Below are 10871 nucleotides of genomic sequence, written 5' to 3'. Positions count from 1 at the left end.
AGAATTGCCCCTCTGGACCCTTTTGTATCTCTCCCCTCTCACCTTAAACCTATGCCCTCTAGATTTAGATTCCCCTACCCTTGGGAAAAGATATTGACTATCTAGCTGATCGATGCCCCTCATCCCTCAGTCTCCTACACTCCAGAGAAAAAGGTCCCAGTCTATCCAGCCTCTCCTTATAACTCAATCCATCAAGTCCCGGTAGCATCCTGGTAAATCTCTTCTGCACTCTTTCTAGTTTAATAATATCCTTTCTATAATAGGGTGACCAGAACTGTACACAGTATCCCAAGTGTGGCCTTACCAATGTCTTGTATAACTTCAACAAGACATTCCAACTCCTGTATTCAATGTTCTGACCAATCAAACTAAGCATGCTGAATGCCTTCTTCACCACTCTGTCCACTTGTGACTCCACTTTCAAGGAGCTATGAACCTGTACCCCGAGATCTCTTTGTTCTATAACTCTCCCCAATGCCCTACCATTAACTGAGTAAGTTCAATCTATCAAAATGCATCACCTCGCATTTATCTAAATTAAACTCCATCTGCCATTCACCAGCCCACTGACCCAATTGATCAAGATCCCGTTGCAATCCGAGATAACCTTCTTCACTGTCCACTATGCCACCAATCTTAGTATCATCTGCAAACTTACTAACCATGCCTCCTATATTCTCATCCAAATCATTAATATAAATGACAAATAACAGTGGGCCCAGCACTGATTCCTGAGGCACACCGCTGGTCACAGGCCTCCAGTTTGAAAAACAACCCTCTGCAACCACCCTCTGGCTTCTGTTATCAAGCCAATTTTGTACCCATTTAGCTACCTCACTCTGGATCCCGTGAGATTTAACCTTATGCAACAACCTACCATGCGGTACCTTGTCAAAGGTCTTGCTAAGGTCCATGTAGACAACATCAACTGCACTGCCCTCATCTAACTTCTTGATTACACTGTCAAAAAACTCAATCAAATTTGTGAGACAAGATTTTCTACTCACAAAGCCATGCTGACTGTCCCTAATCAGTCCTTGTGTCTCTAAATGCCTGTAGATCCTGTCTCTTAAAATACCTTCCAACAACTTACCCACCACAGATGTGAGGCTCACTGGCCTGCAGTTCCCAGGCTTTTCCCTGCAGCCCTTTTTAAACAAAGGCACAACATTTGCCACTCTCCAATCTTCAGGCACCTCACCCGTGACTATCGATGATTCAAGTATCTCTGCTAGAGGACCCGCAATTTCCTCCCTAGCTTCCCACAATATCCTGGGATATACTTCATCAGGTCCTGGGATTTATCAACCTTGATGCGCTTTAAGACTTCCAGCACCTTCTTCTCTGTAATATGTACACTCCTTACCAATCTACTTTTTAAAAAATTAATTTACGGGATATGGGACTTGCTGGCTAGGTCAGTATTCATTGTCCATCAGATGGTGGTGGTGAGCTGCCTTCTTGAACTGCTGCAGTCCCTGAGGCGTAGGTACACCAACAATGCTGTTCGGGAGGGAGTTCCAGGATTGTGACCTAGCGAAGGAACGGCGATATCTTTCCAAGTCAGGATGGTGAGTGACTTGAAGGGAAACTTGCAGGTGATGGTATTCCCAGGTATCTGCTGCTCTTGGCCTTCTAGATGGCAGCGGTCGTGGGTTTGGAAGGTGCTGCCTAAGGAACCTTGGTAAGTTCCTGCAGTCTATCTTATAGATAGTGCACAAGGCTGCCACTGTTCATTGGGGGTGAAGGGAGTGAATGTCAGTGAAAGGGGTAGCAATCAAGCAGGCTGCTTTGTCCTGGAAGGTGTCGAGCTTCTTGAGTATTGTTGAAGCTGTACTCATCCAGACAAGTGGAGAGTGTTCTGTTACGCTCCTGATTTTTACCTTGTAGATGGTGGACAGACTTCGGGGAGTCAGGAGGTGAGTTACTTGCCGCAGGATTCCTAGCCTTTGACCTGCTGTGCTAGCCACAGTATTTATGTGGCTAGTCCAGTTCAGTTTCTGGTCAATGGTAACCCTCAAGCTGTGGGGGATTCAACAATGGTAATACCATTGAACATCAAGGGACGATGGTTAGATCCTCTCATATTGGAGATGGTCATTTCCTGGCACTTGTGAAGCACAAGTGTGACATGCCACTTGGCAGCCCAAGTCTGGATATTGTCCAAGTCTTGCTGCATTTGGACATGATGTGGACTTGCCAGCATTGGACTGGGGTAAACACAGTCAGAAGTCTCACATCACCAGGTTAAAGTCCAACAGGTTTATTTGGTAGCACGAGCTTTCAGAGTGCTGCTCCTTCGTCAGGTGAGTGCCTCCATTTGGACATGAACTGCTTCAGTATTTGAGGAGTCACGAATGGTGCTGAATGTTGTGCAGTCATCAGCGAACATCCCCATTTCTGACCTTATGATGGAAGAAAGGTCATTGATGAAGCAGCTGAAGATAGTTGGGCCAAGGACACTACCCTGAGGGACTCCTGCAGAGATGTCCTGGAGCTGAGATGACTGACCTCCAGCAACCATAACCATCTTCCTCTGTGCCAGTTACGACTCAAACCAGCGGAGGGTTTTCCCCGGTTCCCGTTGATTCCAATTTCGCTAGGGCTCCTTGATGCCACACTCGGTCAAATGCTACCTTGATGTCAAGGGCTGTCACTCTCACCTCACCTCTGGTGTTAAGCTCTTTTTGTCCATGTTGGAACCAAGGCTGTAATGAGATCAAGAATTGACTGGCCCTGGTGAACACAAACTGAATATCAGTGAGCAGGTTATTGCTGAGCAGATGCTGCTTGACAGCACTGTCGATGACCCCTTCCATCACTTTACTGATGATCAAGAGTAGACTGATGGGGCGGTAATTGGCCGGGCTGGATTAGTCCTGCATGGACAACTTTCTACATTGCCGGGTAGATGCCAATGTTGTCGCTGTACAGGAACAGTTTGGCAAGAGGCACAGCAAGTTCTGGAGCACAAGTCTTCAGTACTGTTGTCAGGGTCCATCGCCTTTGCAATATCCAGTACATTCAGCAGTTTCTTGGTATCACGTGGAGTGAATTGAATTGGCTGAAGACTGGCAGCCTGACTGAAGCCTCCGGGAGGCTGAGATGGAGCATCCACTCAGCACTTCTGTCTGAAGATTGTTGCGAATTCTTCTACACTGATGTGCTGGGTTCCTCCATCATCGGGGGGATGGGGATATTTGTGGAGCCTCCTCCTCCAGTGAGTATATTTGTTGTATATGTATCTGTCCATGACAATATTCATACAAGGGACCATCATACAGTCCTTCTGGAGACAAGTTTTCATCTTCACATTGAAGTTACCATACAAGGTGTTTGTATGGTACTATCTTCGTGCTAAGTGGAATCGATTATCAAATGGTCTAGCAGGTCAAGATTGTCAAGGGCATCCATGAGATCTTCAGCAGCATCGGAATTGTGTACAACCACAATCTGCAACCTCACAGCCTGGCATAACCCACATTCTACCATTGCCATCGAGCTGGGGATGGTTTAACCGTGGTTCAATGAAGAGTGCGGGAGGGCACGTCAGAAGCAGCACCAGGCATACCTAAAAATGAGATGCCAACCTGATGAAGCTACAACACAGGACTACTCGCATGCCAAACTGCAGAAACAGCAGGTGCAGGTTCAGTTGGCAGTTAGGAAGGCAATGTTAGCATACATTTTGTAAAATCCCTACAGTGCAGAAGGAGGCCATTCGGCCCATCAAGTCTGCACTGACCACAATTTCACCCAGGCCCTATCCCCATAACCCCAGGCATTTACACTGTAACCCCCCTGACACTAAGGAGTAATTTACCATGGCCAATCAACCTGACCCGCACATCTTTGGACTGTGGGAGGAAACCGGAGCACCCGGAGGAAAGCCAAGCAGACACGGGGAGAATTTGCAAACTCCACACGGACAATGGCCCAAGCCGGGAATTGAACCTGGGTTCCTGGCGCTGTGAGACAGCAGTGCTAATCACTATGCCACCGTGCAGTCGAGAGGGCAAGAATACAAGCGCAGGGATGTACTTCTGAGACTGTATAAGGCTCTGGTCAGACCCCATTTGGAACAGTTTTGGGCCCCGTATCTAAGAAAGGATGTGTTGGCCTTGGAAAGGGTCCAGAGGAGGTTCACAAGAATGACCCCTGGAATGAAGAGCTTGTCGTATGAGGAACGGTTGAGGAATCTAGATCTGTACTCGTTGGAGTTTAGAAGGATGAAGGGGGATCTTATTGAAACTTACAGGATACTGCGAGGCCTGGATAGAGTGGACGTGGAGAGGATGTTTCCACTAGTAGGAAAAACTAGAACCAGAGGACACAACCTCAGGCTAAAGGGACGATCCTTTAAAACAGAGATGAGAAGAAATTTCTTCAGCCAGAGAGCGGTGAATCTGTGGAACTCTTTGCCGCAGAAGGCTGTGGAGGCCAGGTCATTGTGTCTTTAAGACAGAGATAGATAGGTTCTTGATTAATAAGGGGATATGGGGTTATGGGGAAAAGGGAGGAGAATGGGGATGTGTAAAATATTAGCCATGATTGAATGGTGAAGCAGACTCGATGGGCGTAGTGGTCTCATTCTGCTCCTATGTCTTATGGTCTAAGACAGAACTAAGCAATCCTACAAGCAGCGGATCAGACCCAAACTCTGCAATCCTGCCACATCCAGTCATGAAGAGTGGTGGACAATTCCAATTACAGTGCCAAATTCTGAGGTGCAGAACCTCAAAGAAAATGTATTGTCACATAATTTCTAAACGTACTATTGTGTTGTTTTCCTCTGTTTTAATCACTTAAGAACCCAAAGGTTAGTAAAACTAAGCTTAAGTGGAAAATATTAGTGCCAGTAGACATTTTATTTGGTATTTTGAAACATTAGTCTTGAGCATATCTGGAATTGCATTATACCACAGTTTATTACTTAATTTAAACCTATTAAAAACATGAATTACAAAAAACCTTGCTCACTTCTGAGTGGGGGAAGGCATTCCAGAGATTTAAAGTTTAAAGTTTATTTGTTAGTGTCACAAGTAAGGCTTACATTAACACCGCAATGAAGTTACTGTGAAAATCCCCTAGTCGCCTGTTCAGATACACTGAGGGAGAATTTAGCACGGCTAATGCACCTAACCAGCACGTCTTTCAGGTTGTGGGAGGAAAGCGGAGCACCCGGAGCAAACCCACGCAGACACGGGGAGAACGTGTAAACTCCACACAGACAGTGACCCAAGCCGGGAATCGAACCCGGGTCCCTGGCGCTGTGAGGCAGCAGTGCTGACCACAATAGTGTGGGAAGGGGAGTAAAGAGAATTCCAGGCCGGGGAGGCCCGAACTTCCTGTGTGGCGTCTGGAGCAGAATTCCTACTCCTCCCATCCTATGGAGGGAAGAAATAAACTCACCGGGGGAGTGATGGGGGAGGGGGGAGTCACTCCTCCCTATAGCTTTAACCTATCGGGAAAGGCAGGTCTGTCTTAGGTTAAAATGGCTGTCCAGTCCCCATGATGCCAGTGGGAGTTGATCTCTATATTTAATGATGGCCTCCCTGCCCCCGCCTTGCCTTTGTGTGAGAGTCCTCGCTGCCTGAAATTTAGGCCCGGGATAAGCCTTTTTATTTTAACTGTCTGTCTGTTTGATTCTACCAGACCCAGGGAGTTAAAGACCCCACGCACTGCTTGAGATTTATAGTCCCGCATGACCCTCTCTGCTTGGAGATCTTCTACATCTGAGATGGAAAACCTGATGGGAGACTGTCAAGGCAACGGGATAATCACGTTAAATAATTAGAATACATCTGTATCCCCCTATCACTGAAAGTCTGATTTTTGAATTGTAGTGGGAATATCTAGGGCTTCAATTTTATTTTTTAAGATTTGAACTGCCAAGAAAGAAAACAACCTTGGAATCTTGTTGAGGGCGAGAGTAATATAATGGGGACATCATCTCGCACTGACTGATAGAATGTGCTTGTAGTCTGACAGCAACCCCATGGTCTGAAGCCTATCCTCAGCCCCAGAAGCTTCCTTATTCAGCAAGTGTTCACCTTGTGGACATCATTGCGATAGTCGTGCCGAATCCTGAACTAAGGGCCTGATTTTACCATTTGGAGTCTAAGGGCCGGATCCGGGTTGATGCACCATCAATCAAGCAAAGACTAGTTTGTATGCAAGAACAAATAGGCTTTTATTAGCAAAAGACTTGAAGCACACCCATGCTGATGAACTGGTCCAGACTGAGGCAGGGGGGAGGGGAGCAGTCACCTTTATACCTGGACCAGGTGGGAAGGAATCCCGGGCAGGGCCGGCAGGGACATGTCCAGGCATGTCACACACACACAGGCAATAAGCTAACAGTGGTTTACCACACGGGGGGTGTAATAGAGATCTGAGCCTGGAATCCTCTTTGCAGCGCGCCCATACGCTTTTTGCCGTCTCCAGTCCGATCCGCGCAGTGGGCGGGGCTTAGCGCTGCCGGGACGATCGGAGCTCTGAACTGCATATGCGCAGATCGAAAAAAATCTGAAAAGTCGCGCCCGTGTCAGATTGCAGATCTGAGGAGTAGAAATGATGCCTTGACTTAAAATCATACCCGAGAGTAAGTTTCTCACTCAGAATGACAATTATTTGTTAGTTTAAAAATATAACCCGTTCCTGTGCAAGCCACTCAGAAGCAGTAAACACAGCTGCATGTATGTAACTACATTTGCAATTTGCATCATTCTTGCTGATCAGAAGTAACTTTTAATATTTCCATGATGCCACAGATCTGTGTTGTTGAACACAGTTAATGAGTGGGTGCTGAAAGATTTCCATGGACGAGTCTGTCAGTCAGTGCTCCCACTGATCCACCCTGTCCCAATATCTCTGTCCAGCTGCCTGGAAATCGTCGAGTCTCATCTGGAACAACTGAATTTGGTCAATAAATTATCTTTTTTGCCTTTGATGCTGAAATAAAAATCTCACCATTCGCCGGACTCTGAAATGTCTTGCTGCACTTTACACTGGAGGCTGTCAGCTCTCTTCCAACTGGTCCGATGTTGGCCACTTCAGTCATTACTGCAGTTGAAGAAAAGTCTATGGTGACTGTATATTTCATCTAAAAGAATGCTGGCTTTTCACGCTGTGATATGTGTGCGTTCAGTCTTTGAGTTATGCTCCCTGTTCCAGACATTAGATAAACGTCCCTTCTGAAGTTTTTGTGGAGAAGCAAGGTCACATGACCCAGGACACCTACCTTTTGGCCCGTTTAATAATACAGACCCCTCTGGGAGGCAGGCCCCCCTCTTCCGCCCCCCCCCAACCAGAGATCCATCTGAGCCCCCTCCTCCGCCCCCCCCTCCCTCCTCCGGCGGACGCCAGCGGAACGGTGTGAAGCCCGGTCACTTTAGCCGTGGCTCCAAGTCTGTGGCCAGGAAGGTGCTGCAGGCTCTCGAAGGACTGAAGATGGTCGAGAAGATGGTGGAGGGAGACCAGCGATCGAGGCAGGTTGGGGGTGTGGTCTGCCAAGGGGGGCCTGCCTCCCGGGGGGGTCTGATCCCGGAGGGGGGAGGGTCAGCAGGGGGTGGGGTGTGCTCTGCTAGGGGGGTCTGCCTCCCGTCGGGGGGATCTGCCTCCAGGGGAGGGGTGTTAGCGGGGGGATCTGCCAGGGTGAGGGGGGTGGAGGGATTGCCACCGCTGGGGGGGCGTGGGCTGGATATCGGGGCGCTCTGAGAAGGATGGTAGCCGCAGACTGACTTCCCAAGGGCAGCGAGAGCTTCGGAAGTTCCCTGCAGAATAGAAATCCGCTTCGGATTTTTATTCTGCAGGTCGTTTACAGCGCGGATCCGGAACGGGCCAGAAGACGGTAAAGTGGGATTTGGCGGTAGAGTTGGGCGCGCGGTTCATTAAATCGATTTAAATGCATGCTAATGCATTTAAATCGTCGGGCCGCCCGATTCGGGCGCAGACCGGATCCGCCCCCGAATAGGGTGTCGGTAAAGTCGCGATTTGCTCGGATTCGGGTGCAGATCGCGTTAAAGGCCCGCTGCCCGAATTTACCGCGATTTCGTGCCCGAAAACGGGCGCAAATTGTTGGTAAAATCGGGCCCTAAGTGTCTGTCTATGTGACACTGGTTTCATACCTGGATAGCGTCTCCAGTAATCGGATTCTTCACACTTCTTGCTGCCATCCTCATTCCCAGGGCAAAGTTGGCAACTCTCTCCGCGTGGCTGGTCGCAGGAATGGGCACGCCTCCGACCACCATGTAGGCATCTCCAATAGTCTCAACCTGCGCACAATCCAAAGTGCATTCACTTACACGGCAAACCAGACAGGGAGCTTTGTGTCTGAACCCTTACGGAACAAGTTCCATCTCAAGACAGGAGGACCTCTGGGCCACAGACAAAAGAACATGGATCTATCCTTTTACCCCCAGCCTAATCGTGGACTGGCCCGTGTTCTGTGGGGTCTTTCCTCTTGCAAAGTTATTTAACATTCAACATTTTTCCCCAAAATTAGCATTAACATTCCAATTAAAATAATTGGTTAATTTAGGCCACACCAGCAGCGGGCGCTCACTCAGGTTATGAGGCCTGGGCGCCAATTGTAAGCTCATCCTGGGCTAAGGTTACCAACACTCCAGGGTTGCTCTGGAGTGTCCAGGGATTAAAGGTCAATCTCCAGGATACTGGTGTGTGCAAATCTTGGAGGAAAGTCATTGAAAACAGATTTTAAAACGATTTTTCTTTATATATTACTTTTTACCAAATATAAAAATATATTGAAAAGGGAAATAATGGCGGACAGTCAAGCATTGGGTAATGTATCCCTTCGCTTTCCAACTGGAGTAGGAAGGCTGTGTGTCACAAATGAGATATTTTGATTGAATAATGGCTGGGACATGGGGGGAATATCATGTTGACAGCCCTATCTTAGTCTCCTGGGTGTGGTGTGTGCTGAGCTTGAAAACAGACCGGGGTCAAATTCTACCCCAGAGATACTGCATATTACTGACCACTGGCATTGTGTGGCTGAAAGAAGCTTCATCTGGTTAAAGTTTACACTTTTATTTTGAGTATTAGTAATTTGGTGTCTGCCCAATCTACAATCTCTCCTGCTAACAGAGATGGGCTGGTGGTCTCCATGTTGGGACCTTCTCTTTCGTTACTAATGGTGCTTGACTCACCTTGTAAACGCCATGGACTGTTGTAATACGATCAAATCGGGAGTACATGGAGTTGAGCATGTGGACAATCTGAATAGGCTCACAGGCAGCGCAGATATTGGTAAAAGTCACTACGTCACTGAAGAGGATGGTGCATTCTTTGAAATCTCCTGAAGCAAAGCACAGACCGGTGTCACCACATCATTCACCCCCAACCTGTGTCACACACCATTCACCCCCAACCTGTGTCACACACCATTCACCCCCAACATGTGACACCACGTCATTCACCCCCAACCTGTGTCACCACATCATTCACCCCCAACCTGTGTCACCACACCGTTCACCCCCAACCTGTGTCACCACACCATTCACCCCCAACCTGTGTCACCACACCATTCACCCCCAACCTGTGTCACACACCATTCACCCCCAACCTGTGTCACCACACCATTCACCCCCAACCTGTGTCACCACACCATTCACCCCCAACCTGTGTCACCACACCATTCACCCCCAACCTGTGTCACCACACCATTCACCCCCAACCTGTGTCACCACACCATTCACCCCCAACCTGTGTCACCACATCATTCACCCCCAACCTGTGTCACCACACCATTCACCCCCAACATGTGACACCACGTCATTCACCCCCAACCTGTGTCACCACACCATTCACCCCCAACCTGTGTCACACATCATTCACCCCCAACATGTGACACCACGTCATTCACCCCCAACCTGTGTCACCACATCATTCACCCCCAACCTGTGTCACACACCATTCACCCCCAACATGTGACACCACGTCATTCACCCCCAACCTGTGTCACCACATCATTCACCCCCAACCTGTGTCACCACACCATTCACCCCCAACCTGTGTCACACATCATTCACCCCCAACATGTGACACCACATCATTCACCCCCAACCTGTGTCACCACATCATTCACCCCCAACCTGTGTCACCACACCATTCACCCCCAACCTGTGACACCACGTCATTCACCCCCAACCTGTGTCACCACATCATTCACCCCCAACCTGTGTCACACACACCATTCACCCCCAACCTGTGTCACCACACCATTCACCCCCAACCTGTGTCACCACACCATTCACCCCCAACCTGTGTCACCACACCGTTCACCCCCAACCTGTGTCACCACACCATTCACCCCCAACCTGTGTCACCACACCATTCACCCCCAACCTGTGTCACACACCATTCACCCCCAACCTGTGTCACCACACCATTCACCCCCAACCTGTGTCACCACACCATTCACCCCCAACCTGTGTCACCACACCGTTCACCCCCAACCTGTGTCACCACACCATTCACCCCCAACCTGTGTCACCACACCATTCACCCCCAACCTGTGTCACACACCATTCACCCCCAACATGTGACACCACGTCATTCACCCCCAACCTGTGTCACCACACCATTCACCCCCAACCTGTGTCACACATCATTCACCCCCAACATGTGACACCACGTCATTCACCCCCAACCTGTGTCACCACATCATTCACCCCCAACCTGTGTCACACACCATTCACCCCCAACATGTGACACCACGTCATTCACCCCCAACCTGTGTCACCACATCATTCACCCCCAACCTGTGTCACCACACCATTCACCCCCAACCTGTGTCACACATCATTCACCCCCAACATGTGACACCACGTCATTCACCCCCAACC

The 10871-nt window shown here is 48.9% G+C and overlaps 1 protein-coding gene across 1 annotated transcript in view; it reads right to left on the bottom strand.

Moving 5' to 3' along the window:
- Positions 1-10871, bottom strand: part of LOC144506241 (guanylate cyclase soluble subunit beta-2-like) — an 83280-nt gene that overhangs the window by 23548 nt on the left and 48861 nt on the right. The window contains exons 11-12 of the mRNA XM_078232100.1: positions 9174-9322; positions 8130-8276 (exon numbers count right to left, since the gene is read on the bottom strand). Coding sequence (XP_078088226.1) covers positions 8130-8276; positions 9174-9322 — 296 coding nt within the window. The remainder of the gene's footprint in view (positions 1-8129; positions 8277-9173; positions 9323-10871) is intronic.

The sequence above is a fragment of the Mustelus asterias genome, chromosome 17 (assembly GCF_964213995.1).
Source record: "Mustelus asterias chromosome 17, sMusAst1.hap1.1, whole genome shotgun sequence".
Classification (NCBI taxonomy): Eukaryota; Metazoa; Chordata; class Chondrichthyes; order Carcharhiniformes; family Triakidae; genus Mustelus; species Mustelus asterias.
The sequence above is the reverse complement of the archived record's forward strand: the minus strand, read 5'-3'. Positions and strand labels throughout refer to the sequence as shown.